We start from the raw sequence: 17,774 nt of genomic DNA, 5'->3' as shown, positions 1-17,774 counted from the left end.
CCTGGGCAACAGAACGAGACTCCGTCTCAAAAAAAATAACTATATGATGGAGTCTTTTTCTAAGATGGTGTTACTTATGTCGAGGATGCGCTATATAGTACCTCACCTCCATTTTCTGTACATCACTTTCCTTTTCCTATCCATAAATATTATCAGACTGCATAGCAGCTCTACAGTCACTCTGAACCTCTTCTGGCTCAGGGGTCTGCCCAATTCACAAATCATTTTAACCAAGTAAACTCTATTAAATTTAATTTGTTTAAATTTTTTTTGTTTTTGGGTTTTTTGTTTGTTTGTTTTGTTTTTTTTGAGACAGGGTCTCACTCTGTCACCCAGGCTGGAGTGCAATGGTGTGATCTCAGCTCACAGCAACCTCCACCTCCCAGGCTCAAATAATCCTCCCACCTCAGCCACCTGAGTAGCTAGGACTACAGGCACATGCCACGTCACCTAGCTAATTTATGTCTTTTTTCGTAGAGACAGAGTTTTGCCATGTTGCCTAGGCTGGTCTTGAACCCTTGGGCTCAAGAGAACCACCCACCTGGGCCTCCCAAAGTGCTGGGATAACCGCCATGAGCCACTGCACCCAGATGTTCAAGTCTTTTGTCATTCCTGTTTGGTTGTCTTGTTCTTACTAAAACGTAAGCATTCTTTATATATGCTGGATATAAGCTGTTTTTTGGTTTTATATATTACGAATATCTTTTTCCATTTTATGGCTTGTCTTTTCCCTCTATTGTATATGTGTTAGTCCGTTTTCGTGTTGCTATAAATACCTAAGTCTGGGTAATCTATTTTAAAAAGAGGTTTAATTGGCTCACAGTTCTGCAGGCTTTACTGGTGAGATCCTAGAAAGATTATAATCATGGTGGAAGGCAAAGGGAGAGCAAGTAGTGCCACATGGCAAGAGATGGACTGGTCGGTGGGGGGGTGGTGCACACCCTTTTAAACAACCAGATCACCGGTGAATTCAGAGAACTCACTTATCCCAAAATGTCACAGGATCCTTCACGTGCAGCTTCGCCAGCTGGAAACCTCTGTGGCCAGCAGCACCTCTGCTTGAGTTTTGTTCACACCTGCTGGGCTCATTCTGCCCACTCGGCCTGGCACGCTGTGCTCGGCTTGCGCTACCAGTGTGGATCCCATGCTTGCCAAGGACAAGCCAGGTGCAGAGCAGTGAGGGGTATGTGAGTGAGCCAGCACGGGATCTGGCCACTACACACAGCCAGGTACGCTGGCTGCTGTGGTGGGGTGGGCAGCTCCAGGCATTGGCACAGACGCCGGCTGTATGCGAGGCTGCAGCTGGACCAGACATACCCACAAGCAGCTTCCACTGTGGGCACCAGCGTCTGGACAAGGCAAACACAGTGGCACCCAAAAGCCTGGAAACACCAGGAACCACAGAGCACCAAAGAGAGTGATACAGCACGTCACAGCCGTAGCCTGAGGTCTAGGCTCCCAGAAGGGCCGCAGCTCTTCTCTCCTTCTTGTCACCCACAGCACAGCAAGCAGAGGGGTGTGTTTTGAGCGGGGGGCATGTTTCAGCCCATTTGTATTAAAGCTCTTTCAATCCCATCACCCCACTCTAGCCTGCAGCTCCTGGGCTGGCCGAGCCCTGCCACTGCTTCCTATCACGTGAGGCAGTAGCCCAGCACCCGCGGAGGGCAGGAGGGCCACAGTGTTACAACTCTGGCTTGGGGAATCCCGAGTTCTGGGCCCCAGAAGGTTCGCCACTCTTCACTCCTACCGTCTGGGAGTATGTCACCACCCATAGCTTAGCGAGCCAGTCAGGAAAGTGTTACAGCTTCTTTCACTCCCGCCGTTTGAAGGTCCGCGAGTTCTTGTCTCATGTCCAGGAAGAATAGGTTACATGGACAACTGGAGGGAGGGTAAACAAAGTGGAGAAGAGTTTTATTGGGCAACCAAACAGCTCTCAGAGGAGAGGAGACCCAAAGTACGTACTCTCAACGAGTCTCTGAGTCAGGCTGGGCCTGGAGGGGTGGGGGAGTTATTGGCGCAGAATGAAGTGCATGCTGATTGGTCCATGGGCAGGAGGAAATGCATGCTGATTGGTCTGTGGGCAGGCCTGGAAAAAGCACCACTTGATTGGCTGAAAGGCATCAAGACGTTCTCACTCCAGGTCACGGACTTCACTGGGAACTGGCAGCCTGGCTCCCAGGCTTTAGGCCATCTGTGGTTTGAAGATGGAGTTTCACCAGGGACCCACCCCTTCCTGCCTAGGAACCTGTCTGCCTCCCACCACCATCACAAGGGGATGGTGCTAAGCATTCATGAGGGATCTGCCTCCATGATCCAAACACCTCCCACCAGGTCCCACTTGCAACACTAGAGATTACATTTCAACATGAGATTTGGACGGGACAAACATCCAAACCGTATCAGTACATTTTGATGCACTTAAGTTCATATTTTAAATACAGTTGAATCTATGAATTCTGTCTTCATGATTATTTTCTGTGACTTGCTCATCTTCCCCAAGGCAATGAATATTTTCCAATATTATTTTCTAAAAGCTTTATTAATTTTATTATTTGTTAATTTAATAATTATTAAGGCCGTGCGCAGTGGCTCACGCCTGTAATCCCAGCACTTTGGGAGGCTAAGGTGGGCAGATCACAAGGTCAGGAGTTCGAGACCAGCCTAGCCAACATGGTGAAACCCTGTCTCTACTAAAAATACATAAAATTAGTCAGGCATGGTGGCGCGCACCTGTAATCCCAGCTACTTGGTAGGCTGAGGCAGGAGAATCACTTGAACCCAGGAGGCGGAGGTTGAAGTGAGCCAAGATCGTGCCATTGCACTCCAGCCTGGGTGACAGACCATGACTCTGTCTCGAGGAAAAAAAAAAATGAAAATTGAATAATTATTGAGCACTTCTTAATTAAGCATCTACAAGGTACTTATCACTGTTCTGGGGTTTTCAATCCTCTTCACCTTTTAGACTTCAGGAAATTCAGAAAAGTGTATGAAAACAGGATTGTTACACGCAGAGAAATAGGGGGAGATAAAATTTATCTTTTCTCCTTAATTTCAAAAACCCAGCTTCCATCCTGTATTTCCAGGAAGAAGAGTCTGGGAATGGGCTTCAGTGGATGGTTATGTATGGCAGAAAAGGGGGCACAAAGAAAGGAAAAGACTGGAGTGGCAGAACATGGAATATACCATGAGATGTTTATTACTCTGATTTTCAGCATACATGACCAGGTAGATGGGATGCCATTCACTGATGGAGGGAGCGGAGAAAGGAACAAAACATAAATTCAGGACTTTTGGTTGCAAGCCACAGAAGTTCACTGTTTTTACCCATTTCCAACTAACTTAAGATAAAAAGAGGTGTTAGGGCAACTCAATGGCTTCTAAAAATGAAAAGACCAGTGGTGGGTTGGTTTCAGGCCCAGGTAGGCCCAGGTATTCAAATAATGTCATGGCTTTACTTTCTCTCACCTTCTGTTTCTTTGTTTATGGTCTTCCTTCTTTCCTACTGCACATGGCTTTCCCCTCATTGGCAAACAAAGCCAATTCACATGTCCTTTTGAGTCATAATCCCAGAGAAATAGAGTAAGAAGAAACATCTCTGAGAGTGTGGCAAAAATTTCCAGAAAAGGTTCTGGTTGACTTATTTGTGCCATATCCAGATCTATCTGATTCTAGAACCCATGCTGTTAACCACCACGTAGTACCATCTTAACACTAGCCTTTAAAAAAATGTTTTTCGCTCTGTCTTCTTATTTAGATTCTAAGCTCCTCAAGTACAAAGATCCATTTATTGTTTACCCCTACCATGTAGTACCGTGCTTGGCACATGGTACTAGAATCTTTAAATGTGTGTCCGACTGAACTAAAATAAACATCTAAATTCTGATGAGTGTGTAAACTGAGCTAATTCAGGATGTTAAAAGTGCAGCTAAATGGTATAATAAGGAAAAAGTGAATGAATTGCAGGGTAGAAAAAAATCATGGATCACTTACAAATGGTTTCTAGATCCAAACAGTCTACTAGAAGTCTCCAGCTGTGCAGACAAAGGACAAGGTGAAACCAGAGACCTTACTTGGCTTTTCAAAAAGTTTTAGATTTCCACATCAAAGGCTGTTAGAAAAAGTGTTATCCTGAAATTACTTACAATTCTATTATTGTTATCATTTTCATTTTGTTTTTTAAACTTTGGGAAATAGAAACAAAGTCAAGTAATAAAGGTTAGTAATAAGTGTAAACGGTGGGGACTGATCTGATTTAACATTTTCATAAATTATAAGGAAGCAGTGTTTACACACCACTTTTTAGTTTGCTAATCATAGCTCTTTCAGTTAATGCAATACAGTCATCCCCCATATACTATATACATGGGATTGGTTCCAGGACCCACCGCATATACCCCAATCCAAGCATACTCAAGTTTGCCTGTTCGTCCTGTGGAACCTGAGTATAAGAAAAGTCGGCCCTCTCAATAGGGTGTTCAGAATCCCGTGTACCAGGTTGCATTGAGCGACCCGCACAGTTCAAACCCGTGTTGTTCAAGTGTCAACTGTATTTAGCAAATTAAGACAAAGGTAAAATGATGGAAAATAATAGTAAATGGTTTGAATTTAGATAAGGTTCACTTACGCCTTTGGGGAAGTATAAAAGTGTGGAACAAGAGGTGTACACTCAGAGGTAGTCATAGGCTCCAATTAGATGGACCTATTTCCTTTGTATTTTCTCACTTTTCCATGCATTTCTTGTCTATCTCCCTGAAGCTGTATATTCAACTGAAGTGACCCTTACCGGCTAGAGGGGAATTTCAGGCAAGGGACTGCTACAATCTCTGCTAGTCTCCAGACCTTCAAGGATTGGGTAAGAGGGTGAAAGGGGTGAGATGGGTAAACAAAATGAAGTAATACAAATTGGAAAGAGCTATCCTTTTCAAGGAAGTAAGGTGATGAAGAATGAGGGTGAAGAAAATACAAATCTGAAGCAAGCCCAGAGGAAAACAACAATGATAGTCAGTCTCCCACTGAATATGAAAAGCATAAAAGTAATGGAGGATCAAGAGATGGTTAAAAACACATCACAAAATTCGAAATTGCTCTCATCCTTCGAAGCGTAAAGGCGGTTTCAGAACAAAACAAAACAAAAAACTGTGTGACACAAAACTTGTTTCTCAAACAATGAGTAGAGATTGAAAATGCAAATACAAAACTTTCAAATAAATTCCCAGAGTTGCTAAGGTCTATCACAGGAAACGGTGTAACGGTTCCTGGTCACCGGGTTCAGAATGCCTGAGTTCTGATCTTGGCTTGCCTACTTGTTAGTATTTCTGAGCCTGTCTCCTTGACTGTAAAACAGCGATAAAAACACCTATCCTGACTACCACAAAGGGTGAGTTTGGCGTTCAAACGAAAACCATGTATCTTTTTTGAAAACCACAGTGCCCCATAAATATAGCGTTCCTGTTACTGCATCGCTGAAATTATTGCAAACTCCCAAACAAGGGGCATCTAGGGAAGAGCAACTTGGCTCTCTCACATGGCGACTGTGTGTTTTCATCAATTTTGTCCTTTGTTTACAGGGGTATCTTGTTAAGGAAAACTTTTCAGTCTCTTAAAGATTTTTTAACCTACTACACAAGTAGCAAGGTGGTGCCTGTAAAAGTACCATGCAGACAAGCGCTTACGATAGACAAGTGCTCACTGCCAAGAAGCAGCCACCGGAATGCCAGGACTGTCATCAAGGACTTTCCGCGCAAGAGCAGTTCTCTTCGAGAAAGATGCACTCATTGCATGCGACCACCCGAGGGATGCCGGCCGCCGAACGGAAACATGAACTGGTGGAAATGGCCATCCGGTGACGTAGTAGTGACACAGTCCTCATAATTCTATTCTGATACATTTAATAATGTGTCGCAATTCGCTGGACTAAACAGGATGTTGCCACAAGCTGCAAACTCCCACCGACCCGACACCCCGCTCCCAACCCACTACCAAGAATAATGCGCGCGCACTCGGCTCCCACGGCTCCAGCGAACGCACCGCCCCCCACGCGGCCCGACGAGCGCGGCGACGTCGGGTCACGTGACCCTGAGCGCGCCGACGGCAGGGGAGGGCGGGGGCTCAGGCTGACTCCGCAGCGCCGCGCAGGCGCCCCAGGGCCGCGCCGAGCCGAGCCCCTCCTGCTCCCTCTAGGAGTCAAAATGGCGGCGAGGGGAACCTGGAGCAGTCCCGGAGCCTGAGCCACTGACAGGAGAGGAGAGGGCGGCGGCGGCGGTGGGAGGAGGATGGCTGGGGGTGCTGGCGCCGGTGCGGACGGCGGTGCTGGTGGCGGCGGCGGCGGGGGCGACTGCAGCGGTCCCAGCGGCAGCAGCAGCGGCGGGAGGAGCCTCCGGGGTGAGTGTCCGTCGGTGTCTCTGAGGCTGTGGAGCCGAGGCTGTGTCCGGAGTGGCGAGGGGCGTCCGGGCGAGGAAGGGGCTGTTCCTAGGCGTGGGGGTGCGGGGGCTGGGGCCGAGCCGCCGCGGGAGGCGCTGGGGCGCCGGGCGGGGAGGGGCGAGTCGTTCGTCTGGGGCTGAGGCGCCGCGGCGCCGGACTGGCCGGTCTCTGTGCGCTCCGAGGGGCGGGCTGGAGCGCGCCGCCGTCCCGGGGGCAGGGGCGCGAGGTGTGGCGCTTGGGGCGGGGAGAGCGACCCGAGGGAGCCGCGACGGTCGCCCGGCCCGCTCTGGGCTCTGGGCGCCGAGGGGCGGGACCCGCAGCTCCCAGGACGCGGAGAAACCGCTCCCGAGACGGGGGCGCGTGTTTACCCGGGTGCGGGGTTGCGACCGCCAGGGGTGGGCGTGAGAGTGGCCGGCGGGGACTGGGAAGGGAGCAGGCCTGTGGACTGCTACTCCCAGGGGAAGTTAGATTGTCCGGGTAAGTTACTGTTGCGGAATAAACCTGGGATTGAGCTTTGACAGGTTGGGAGGGAGACAATACCGAGTGTTTGATAAAGAAGAAGAGGCTGTGCTTGTTGGACTACTTGAATGGCAAAAAGTGTGCATATTTCATTACCTTATTTGCACAGTGTTTGCTAGCTTTACCCCAAGGGTGAGAACTTTCTCACCGTTTTTGGAGAAACTCTGAGGAGTGTTGTTTCTCCTTTGAACTAGAATAGCACGTCTTCACATACCAGCACAGATAATAAGTACTCTGGAGTAGGCCTAATTTACAGAAGTAGTCTTGTTTATCTTTACCAGAGCACTGTTTCCTCTGCGAAAACATCTTACTGTAACGAGAAAGTAGACATTTTTACAGAATTACTTAGCTTTTTCAACTAACAACCTTTTTGGGGGGGGGGAGACGAGAACAGTGGTGCTATCTCGGCTCACTGCAACCTCCGCCTCCCAGATTCAAGCGATTCTCCTGTCTCAGCCTCCCAAGTAGCTGGGATTACGGGCGCCCGCCGCCACTCCCGGCTAGTTTTTGTATTTTTAGTAGAGACGTGGTTTCACTATGTTGGCCGGACTGGTCTCGAGCTCCTGACCTCTGGTGATCCGCCCGCCTCGTCCTCCCAAAGTACTGGGATTACAGGTGTGAGCCACTGCTCCCGGCCTGGTCAACTAACAATCTTTTGTCCCGGAACAGCGTCTGTTTCCTTTAGATTGCTGAAATGAATTGCTTTCTTCCTGAAATGTGGAAGAAAGACTTGAAATTGCTTTGTAAGTATCATACGTTGTTAATAGGAACTGTTATTAGACTTGTCATGGAATTTTGGAGTCAGAAAAACTTTTAGAGATCTAAAGGTGTGAATATTGTTTTAGAGCCGGAAAACCAAACCCAGAGAGGCGAGTGACTTGTGGATCCTACAGCTGGCGATGGATTAGACCAAAACTAAGATGTGGGCTTCTGCACCCCATTTAGAGAGCTCGTTTTTACTACACTCCTGAGGTGCTTACTCTTCATTGATTGCATTCTTCACCATTCACTACCCACCCCTGTCCATAGGTTTTGGTGTAATAAAGTTGAAAGCGAAAATAAGAGCTTCTGTCTCATTCTGACAGCTACTTCAAGTAACTGATGAAAAAAGATTTTTTTCCCCCTAACCTGAACTTAATAAAAACGGAGTGGTATTTTATTTGGAGTTTTCTTAGGCTCGTGACTACGTTTTCACCCAGTTTTAGCATGGCTCATTCTTGCATGAATTCAGTAAAACTCATAGGTCAATATTCTGTCCCACAAAACCTGATTACTATGTTTTGTGTCCCAACACCAGCATTTAAACAAGGTTTTTGTATCAGACTCTAATTTTAGGATTTAAAACAGCTGTGTTGATTTCTAGATTACACTACCTAGTTTCCATGTATCATCTTGTTGAGTCACAACATTTTTATTTATTGTGTCAGAGGTAAACCTTTGGAAGTGCAGTAATGCCAAAGTTATTCTGATTTCAGGTTCTAGTCACTGAAGCTCACACATCCAAAATTACATACGTGACTGTTGAAGGTCTGCTTTTTGTTTTGTATTAGATGAATGATGTGGAAGAAAGGAAAGAAACATAATATTAGGTTGGTGCAAAAGTAACTGCAGTTTTTGCCATTGATATATAGATTTTTCCCTCACGTTCTTGTTGGAAAGATTAGGTGTACCAACATGAGTCTCGAAGACAATCTAGTGAGTTCTGCTAAGGCAAAGAATGCTGTTGGTATACAGGATAGAGATGAGTGAGACCCCAGGAATCCAAAGAACGTGGGACAGTTGGGACTTGAGCTGGCCTATGAAAATTTAGATTTACCGAGAGATTGTAGCAATTACTTTGTGAGGAAAAAGCGAGAGTGTAAAGTGAAGATTAGCTTAGGGGAGGGAAATAGAGGAAGACCAGGATGAGCTGACAACTGAATTTCCTGAGGAGAATGTTTTCCTTAGGAAACTTCAGGCGGTTGGAAAGCTATTTGTCTGTAGAAGAGTTTGAGTGCTGAATTGAGATTTCTACTTTTATCCTGTTGTGCAAGGTATAGAGAGCCTTTGAAAGTTTGGAAGCCAGGGATTAATGTAGTAAACCAGGAAGGTAAATCTGTTAATGATCTACAGGTTAAGTTAGAGTGAGGAGAGAATGGAATGAACCAAGGAAGACAGTAGCTGCTGTAGTAACCCGAGTATGAAGATATCTTAGACCCGGATAAAGTCAGTAGGAGGGATATGGATAGCAGAAATCTGTGTGCTTAGTTGTGGTAAAATACACATAAAATTTACCATCTTAACCATTTTTAAGTGTATAGTTCTGTGGCATAAGTACATTTACATTGTTGTGTAGCCATCACCACCATCCATCTGTAGAATTCTTTCATTTGGAGTTTTCTTAGGCTCATGACTACATGTTTCTAAACTGAAACTCTCCATTTTCCCTTACTCCCAGACCCTGGCAACCACAATTCCACTGTCTCTTTTATTTTGACAACTGTAAGTACCACATATAAGTGAAATTATACAGCATTTGTCCTTCTATATCTGGCTTATTTCACTTAGTATAATGTCATCAAGGTCCATCCATATTGTAGCATGTGTCATAATTTGCTTTCTTTTTAAGGCTGAATAATACTCCATTTTTACATTTTGTTTGTTCATCCATCGATGGGCACTTAAGTTGCATCCACATTTTAACTGTTGTGAAAAATGCTGCTGTCAACATGGATGTAAAAATATCCGAGTCTCTGCTTTCATTTCTTTTATGAATTTTATAGCCAGAAAATTTTACATTCCCACTAGCAGTGCACAAGGGTTCCAGTTTCTCTATATCCTCACCAATTCTTGTTATTTGCCGTTTGTTTGTTTGTTTTCCTCATATTCATCCTAATGAGTGTGAAGTGGTATTTCATTGTGTTTTTGGTTTGCATTTTTTAAAAATGATTGGTGATATTAAGCATCTTTTCATGTGCTTATTAATCTTTTGTATTTTTTTAAGAAAAATATCTATTCACATTATTTCCCTGTTTTCTAATTAGGTTTTTGTTGTTGTTGTTGAGTTGTGGAAGTTACTTATGTATGCTGAATATCAATCCCTTATCAGACATGATTTGCAAATGTTTTCTCCCATTCTGTAGGCTGCCTTTTCACCCTGTTGATAGTGTCCTTTGATGCACACAAAGTTTTTAATTTTGATGAAATCCAGCTTACCTAGATTTTCTTTTGTTGCTTATGCTTTTGGTGTCATAGTCAATAAATCATTATCAAATCCACTGTCAGGAAGCTTTTCCCCTATGTTTTCTTTCTTTTTTAAAGATAGGTAGATTCTGGCTCTGTCACTCAGGCTGAAGTGCACTAGTGTGATTATGGCTTACAGTAGCTGTGAATTCTGGGCTCAAACAGCCCTCCCATCTCAGCCTCCTGAATAGCTGGGACTACAGGCTTATACGTCCACGTCTAGCTAAGTTTTTTTAATTTTCTGAGGAGATGGGGTCTCACTGTGTTGCTCAGGCTGATCTCAAACTTTTGGACTCAGGTGGTCCTCCCGCCTCAACCCAAGGTGCTGGATTACAGGCATGAGCTACTGTGCCCAGCAATTTTTTTTTTTTTTTTTGTTAAGAATTTTATAGTTCTGTCTCTTAATTTAGGTCTTTGTGTGGATGTCTATTACCATATGTGTGGGTTTTTGCATTACCATTTGTTGAGAAAACTGTCCGTTTCCCATTAAATGATCTTGGCACCTTTGTTGAAAATTATTTGACCACAAGTTTGAGGGTTTATTTCTGGGCTCTGTATTCTATTCCATTGGTCCATAAGTTTGTTTTCATGCCAATGCCACTCTATTTTAATTACTGTAGCTTTATAGTAACTTTTGAAATCAAGAAGTGTGAGACTTCACTTTGTTCTTTTCAAGATTGTTTTGGTAGTTTGGGATTCCTTGAGATGCCATATGAATTTTAGAATGGGTTTTTCTATTTCTGCAAAAAATAGGCTATTAGTATTTTGTTAGGAATTGTATTGAATCTGTAGATTGCTTTGGGTAATGTTGACATGTAAATACTGTCTTCCAGTCCACGAACATGGAATATCTTTCCATTTATTTGTGTCTTTATTTCAGCAGTGTTTTTTTAGTTTTCAGTGTAAAAGTCTTTTGTCTCCTTCGCTAGGTTTATTCCTAAGTATTTTATTCTTTTTGATGTGATTTTAGATAGGATTCTTGTCTTAATTTCTCTTTTGGATTATTCATTGTTAATGTTTAAGAATGCAACTCATTTTTGTGTGTTAATTTTGTATCGTACAACTTTACAGAATTTATTCTAATAGTTTTCTTGTGTGTATGGAATCTTTTCTGTGGAGTTTTCTACATATAGGAGCGTGTCATTTGCAAACAGTTAATTTACTTCTTGCTTTCCAATTTGGATGCCTTTTATTTTTTTCCTTGCCTAATCTCAGCTGGGACTTCCGGTACTGTGTTGACTGGAAGTGGTAAAAGCAGGCATCCTTGGCTTGTTCCTGATGTTAGAGGAAACATTTTCAGTCTTTCCTGTTGAGTATGATACTAACATGAGTTTTTTATATAAAACCTTTATTATGTTCAGGTAGTTTCCTTATATTCCTGGTTTGTTGAGTGTTTTAACAGGTGTGTTTTAAGAAAAATCATTTGTGGGTGCTGAAAAGAAAGAATTTCTAGCCTGGTGAGTGAAAGAATCCTGGTGTCATTGACAGAATAATATATTATGAAGTTGATGTTTTAGGCATCATCTTTGTACATTTACAGACCTGTTTTGGTTGAATAAAAATAATACTATACTTATTTAGTGGGGAAAAGTGACATTACTCAAATAATTATGTAAATGTATGTCTGAATAACTATAGTACAACTAGGCTCACATTTGCATTTCTAGCATCTAGCACAGTGCCTGGCACATGGGTATTCATTGAAGTTGTTAATTGAATCAAGAAGCAGAAGACTAAGGTTTAACCCTGTAAAGTAAAAAACATATTGTTTATTATATAATTTTTAATGGAAATAATGTTTATTTTTTATTTTATCACTTTTTAATTTTCTTGAGACAGAGTCTCACTTTGACACCAGGCTGAGTGCAGTCATAACTCAGTGCTGCCTTGGCCTTCTGGGCTCCAGCGAGCCTCCTGCCTCAGCCTCCCGAGTAGCTGGGATTACAGGCAAGTGCCACCATGCCTTGCTCATTTTTGTTGTGAGAGACAGGGTCTTGTAGTGTTGCCTAGGCTTTATTTAAAACCATTTTCCTGTTAACCCGGTCCTGGTACAATGGTAATAAAGCAAAATCAAAGTTCACCACTCTAGAAGAATTAGGTAAGTGACTTTTTCTAAAACAGGTACAGTATCATTATTAAAGTGAGATAACAGTTTTTCTTTTGACATTTTTTTCTTTTTTCTTGAGACGGAGTCTTGCTCTGTCGCCCAGGCTGGAGTGCAATGGCGTGATCCCGGCTCACTGCAACTGCTGCCTCCCGGGTTCCAGCGATTCTCTCCTGCCTCAGCTTCCCAAGTAGCTGGGACTATAGGTACGTGCCACTACACCTGGCTAATTATTGTATTTTTAGTAGAGACAGGGTTTCGGCCCATTGGCCAGGCTTATCTCAAGCTCCTTACCTAAGGTTGTCCACCTGCCTCAGCCTCCCAAATTGCTGGGATTATAGGTGTGAGCCAACATGCCTGGCCCAGTTTTCTTTTTAGGTGAATGCTAGTGGAAGTTAGTTATCAGAATCCAAAGTTTCAGAAAGAGGCTTTATTTATTTCATATTTTCTTTGTTTTAGACAGGGTCTTGCTCTGTCACCTAAGCTGCAGTGGTGCAATCATGGCTCACCACAACCTCAACTACCTGGGCTCAAGCTATCTTTCCACCTCAGCCTCCTGAGCAGCTGGGACTACGGGCATGTGCCACTATGCCTGGCTAACTTGTACTTTTTGTAGAGATGGGGTTTCACTGTGCTGTCCAGGCTGGTCTTGAACTCCAAGACTCCAGCAGTCCTCCAGCCTTGGCCTCCCAAAGTGCTAGGATTATAGGTGTGAGCCACCATGCCCAGCTGAGGCATACTTTCAATTAAAGTTTTCAAGTGTCTGCTGATTCCAGATTTATAATGACATTCGGACATTCAGAACTTATATGCAGAACAAGGTCAAGATTTAAGAACCACCACGCTGTGGTGGTTTTTTTTTTTTTATTTTAAAATTTTGGACAGTTTGTAAATTTGACATCACAAATTGAGTCTTTCAGATACCCTTACTATTTCAAATAATATAGTAACTTTAGAAACATAATATACTTAGTTTTATAAATTGACATTAAATCCATGTCATTGTGTGACATGTGAACATTATGTTAAGATTGAAATAGATGGGGACACTTGGAATAGATAGGAAACACTTTAATCCAATACACAGAACATTCTTTAAGTTTACAGGATTCAAAATAGTTCCCTTTTAGAGCATCGTTGGGGTTTTTAGGTATAGTTGTGATATAATAGAACACTGGACTGGGAATCAAACCTCCATTTAGATTCTGACTGATGTTTATAGTTTTATGATCTTAAAGCGAGTCACTTAACCTATCTGAAGATTAATTTTCTCATCTGTTAAAATAGGTACGGAAATCTTGCAGCTTTTCTACCTTGTATGTATTTTTTTACTCCATTTTTTTCCTCTCTATTGCCACTCCCTTATTAGTTTGGACTACTTATTAAACAGCCTGCCAGCTAAGTCTCTGCAACTTGTTCTCTCACTGTACCTCTCCATCTCTGGCTATTCTCTGTATTACTATGACAATTATGTTCTTAAAAAAACAGGTCAGATGCAGTGGCTCACACCTGTAATCCCAGCACTTTGGGAGGCTGAGGTGGGCAGATCACCTGAGGTCAGGAGTTCAAAACCAGTCTGGCCAACATGGCGAAACCCTGTCTCTCCTAAAGGTACAAAAATTAGCCAGGCGTGGTGGTGGGTGCCTGTAATCCCAGCTACTTGGGAGGCTGAGGCAGGAGAATCGCTTGTCCCCAGGAGGCGGAGGTTGCAGTGAATTAAGATTGCGCCACTGCACTTCAGCCTAGGCGACAGAGCTAGACTCCGTCTCAAAAAAAAATATATATATATATATAGGAACTTATTGCTTCTCTACGTAAAATACCTTTGTTAACTTATCTTGTCAATGGGGTACAAACTCACAAGAGTTTATAGACTGTGTTCAACCTTAGGTTTCCTGTCACTCCAGCCATGCTGTTTCTTGTTCCCTGTGCCTCTGTCTTATGTGTGTTTATCCCATTGTTTGGAGTTCTTATTCTTTGCCTATTCTGTTAGCTGACCGTCTAATGTCTACTTTCCTCTTCTTTCCTAACAGAAATCTGTTTTTGTTCATGCATGCAGCAGACTTGGAGAAGCTGATTTGTCACCACCTCCAGTGGTAGATTTCCATTCGTTCAAACCAGTCAACTCATGGCACTTCCCTGTAAACTGTTATTTGTACCAATCAGATTTGAAGGGAAGTAGACATTCTATTTCTGGGGGAGAAGATTGTTTCCCCTCTTGTATGTGAACAAGAGAACATAAGGCCCCTATTGCTACTGACAGCTGTCTTGGGATCACAAGGGATGAAGCACTTCCTGAAGATGGCAGAGCAGAGAGGTAGAAGGAATCTGGATCCTTGGTAACATCATTTAGCCACATATTTTATTGGGCCTGGAGCCATCCCCACCACAGGACTTCTTATGACAGATAATTTTCTTAATGTTTCAGACAATTCTTTGGAGTTATTTTGCCATCAAAAATCTCTTGATTCTCTTCTTTTTTTTTTTTTTTTTTTGAGGCAGGGTCTTGCTCTGTCGCCCAGGCTGGAGTGCAGTGATAGAATCACAGCTCACTACAACCTTGACCTCTTGGGTTCAGCAATCCTCCTGCTTCAGGCTTCTGAGAAGTAGCCACCACACCTGGCTACTTTAAAAAAAATTATTTGTAGAGGCAGGGTCTCCTTATGTTGCCCAGGCGTCTTGAACTCCTGGTCTCAAGTGATCCTCCCACCTCAGTCTCCCAAAGCGTTGGGATTACAGATGTGAACCACTGCACCTGGCCCAAAATCTCTTGATTGATATAGTCCTCCTTATTTTTCAAGATCGAGTTATGGTACCTTTACCAATAGTCATACGTTCTTTTGGAACTTTGCACAATAGTCGTATGTTCTTTTGGAACTTTACACTTCTCTTCTATCCTTTATTGCCCTGTATTATAATTGCTTGTATGCCTGACTCCTCTACATGACTGTATGGTTTGAACCAAAGTGTACAGGATGTAGCACAATGTCTAATAGTGTCACACGATGAATAATAGGTATTCAGCAAGTGAGTTGTTAAGATGAAATAGTAACATGAAAGAGTGCTTTTATAAGCAATTTTTCAAAGAGTTTCTGCTCTGCTAGTTGTAAGCCATTTTTTGAATAAACATGAGGTGTGTTGTTGTCTTTAAAGTAAAAATGGAAAAACCAGTGAGATCAGACATTGTTTTTTGCTTGCCCTTTGTTATTACCTAGACATTTTCATTTAGATAAAAACTATGTCCATCTTCTGGCTATAGTCCCTTATGGAAGGAGCAATATTACATTTAGGTCTATTTCATCTGGGATTCATTTGTGAATTATTCTTTAGAGAAAAATTCTATAATATGCTTCATGAGACCTAATTATTGTTGTCTTCAGACTTGCCTAAAATATTTTTTGCTTGCTTAAGACCAGACATGAGAATTTTCTTGTAAGCAGAAAGCTTTGTGACAGAACTAGATGAGGTTGTAGTGAATGTTAGTGATAGCATATGACAGAGAAGTCTCATAGCCTCAATTGCAGAGTCATAGTTCTGTCACGTGCTTCACCAGTAATGTCTGATAAGGGAGGAAGGATGGGGAAGAAGAGTTACAATTTACAAACTCTATATATTTCATCATTCATTGACTTTGGTCAAATAAATTAAACTTTAACATACTAATTTGTAGGGGTTTTTTTTGTTGTTTTTTGTTTTTTGGTTTTTTTTTTGAGACGGAGTCTCGCTCTGTCGCCCAGGCTGGAGTGCAGTGGCGCGATCTCGGCTCACTGCAAGCTCCACCTCCCGGGTTCACGCCATTCTCCCGCCTCAGCCTCCAAGTAGCTGGGACTACAGGCGCCCGCCACCACGCCTGGCTAGTTTTTTTGTATTTTTAGTAGAGACGGGGTTTCACCATGTTAGCCAGGATGGTCTCGATCTCCTGACCTCGTGATCCACCCGCCTCGGCCTCCCAAAGTGCTGGAATTACAGGCTTGAGCCACTGCGCCCGGCCTAATTTGTAGGGTTAAAAAAAATTTTTTTTTTTTCAATTCATGTTCTTGCTGTGTTGCCCAGGCTGGTTCCAAACTCCTGGGCTCAAGCGATCCTCAAGCCTTCTGAGTAGCTGAGATTACCACACCCAGCTTTGCAGTGTTTGTGTTTTAAGAGACAGGGTACTTATTCTGTGCCCAGGCTGGAGTGCAGTGGCCCTATTATAGCTCACCACAGCCTCAAACTCCTCAGCTCAAGAGATTGTCCTACCTCAGCCACCTGAGTAGCTAGGGCTGCAGGCACACGCCATCATGCTCAGCTAATTTTTAAACTTTTTTTTGTAGAGACGGGGTCCTGCTATGTTGCCCAGGTTGGTCTTGAACTCCTGGCGTCAAACAATTCCTCCCATCTTGGCTTCCCAAAGCACTGGAATTATGGGCATGAGCCACGTCACCCAGCCTTGTAGTTATTTTTAAAATGAAGACAAAAGGGATAGAGTATACCTTTAAAAATACGTGATACCATGTATTGGATGATCCTGAAAGGATGTATTTGTCCATGAAGAAAAACCTTTTTGTTTTGATGTCTAGTTGTTAGCTTTTTACTTTACTAAGGCCCAGTTAACTTCTCTGTGCTTTAGTTCCACATCTGTAAAATTACTCACTTTATATTTCTCTATCCACTTTGAAAATTAAGTAAATGCTCTTTGGATTTCAACTTTTGGTTATTTAAACCAAGATCTCTCTTTTGTATTTTGTATGTGTTCTTTATGTCTGTGGGCTTACTAATTCTTGAATTTAAAAAAATCATTTAAATCAAGCAATAGTAATAGTATATGTTTAAGCATATAGTGTATGTTTTTAAATAAATAAGCAGGCTGGGTTTTAGTGGCTCACCCCTGTAATCCCAACCCTTTGGAGGCCAAGGCAAAAGGATCACTTGAGTCCTGGAGTTCAAGACCAGTCTGGGCAACATAGCGAGATCACATCTCTACCAAAAAAAAAAAAAAAAAGTTTAAAAATTAGCCAGGTATAGTGGCATGTACCTGTAGTTCTTAGCTATTCGAGAGGCTGAGGTGGAAGGATCACTTGAGCCCAGAAATTTGAGGTTACGGTGAGTAGTGATCACCCTACTGCACTCAAGCCTGGTTGATAAAATGAGACCCTGTATCTAAAAAATAAAAATAAATAAGCAATAGCATACGTTTTTTAAAAACAACAAACAACTCTCTTAAGTCCAAACTCCTTTTCAGATTCTGTGGCTCGTATCTTGCCACTGTCTGCTGCACTGTATATAGAAATACCTTTATTTCCTTCATGAACCCAGTTTTGTTCTCTCTGTGGGCCTTCTCATGGTTAGTTCCCGCTGCTGTTTCGAGCATTATTTTGACATTCCTCCCTCTCCTTCTGAGGAAAGCTCACACTTTTTATTGTCAGTCTTGGATATCATCCCAAATGTCACTTTCTCCAGAATCGTATAAGATAAACAGTTTTATTACCAGACACAGTGAAGATTTTTTTTTTTTTTTTTTTTTTTTTGA

General features: G+C 42.9%; 2 protein-coding genes across 4 annotated transcripts in view; one reads left to right on the top strand and one right to left on the bottom strand.

Annotated features, from left to right (window-relative positions):
• Positions 1–5,986, bottom strand: part of UNC79 (unc-79 homolog, NALCN channel complex subunit) — a 371,443-nt gene extending 365,457 nt beyond the window's left edge. The window contains exon 1 of the mRNA XM_025391814.1: positions 5,673–5,986. The gene's annotated coding sequence lies outside the window, so the exon portion shown is untranslated. The remainder of the gene's footprint in view (positions 1–5,672) is intronic.
• A 125-nt stretch (positions 5,987–6,111) lies between these two features.
• BTBD7 (BTB domain containing 7) overlaps positions 6,112–17,774 on the top strand; it is a 111,292-nt gene continuing 99,629 nt past the window's right edge. For all 3 annotated transcript variants that reach the window (XM_025391815.1, XM_025391816.1, XM_025391817.1), the window contains exon 1: positions 6,112–6,381. Coding sequence is in view for 1 of the 3 variants with exons in the window: in XM_025391816.1 (XP_025247601.1) it covers positions 6,273–6,381 (109 nt within the window). In the remaining 2 variants the exon portion in view is untranslated. The remainder of the gene's footprint in view (positions 6,382–17,774) is intronic.

This window comes from Theropithecus gelada, chromosome 7b (assembly GCF_003255815.1).
Source record: "Theropithecus gelada isolate Dixy chromosome 7b, Tgel_1.0, whole genome shotgun sequence".
Taxonomy (NCBI): Eukaryota; Metazoa; Chordata; class Mammalia; order Primates; family Cercopithecidae; genus Theropithecus; species Theropithecus gelada.
Note: the sequence above shows the minus strand (reverse complement) of the source record. Positions and strands in the feature narration are given on the sequence as shown.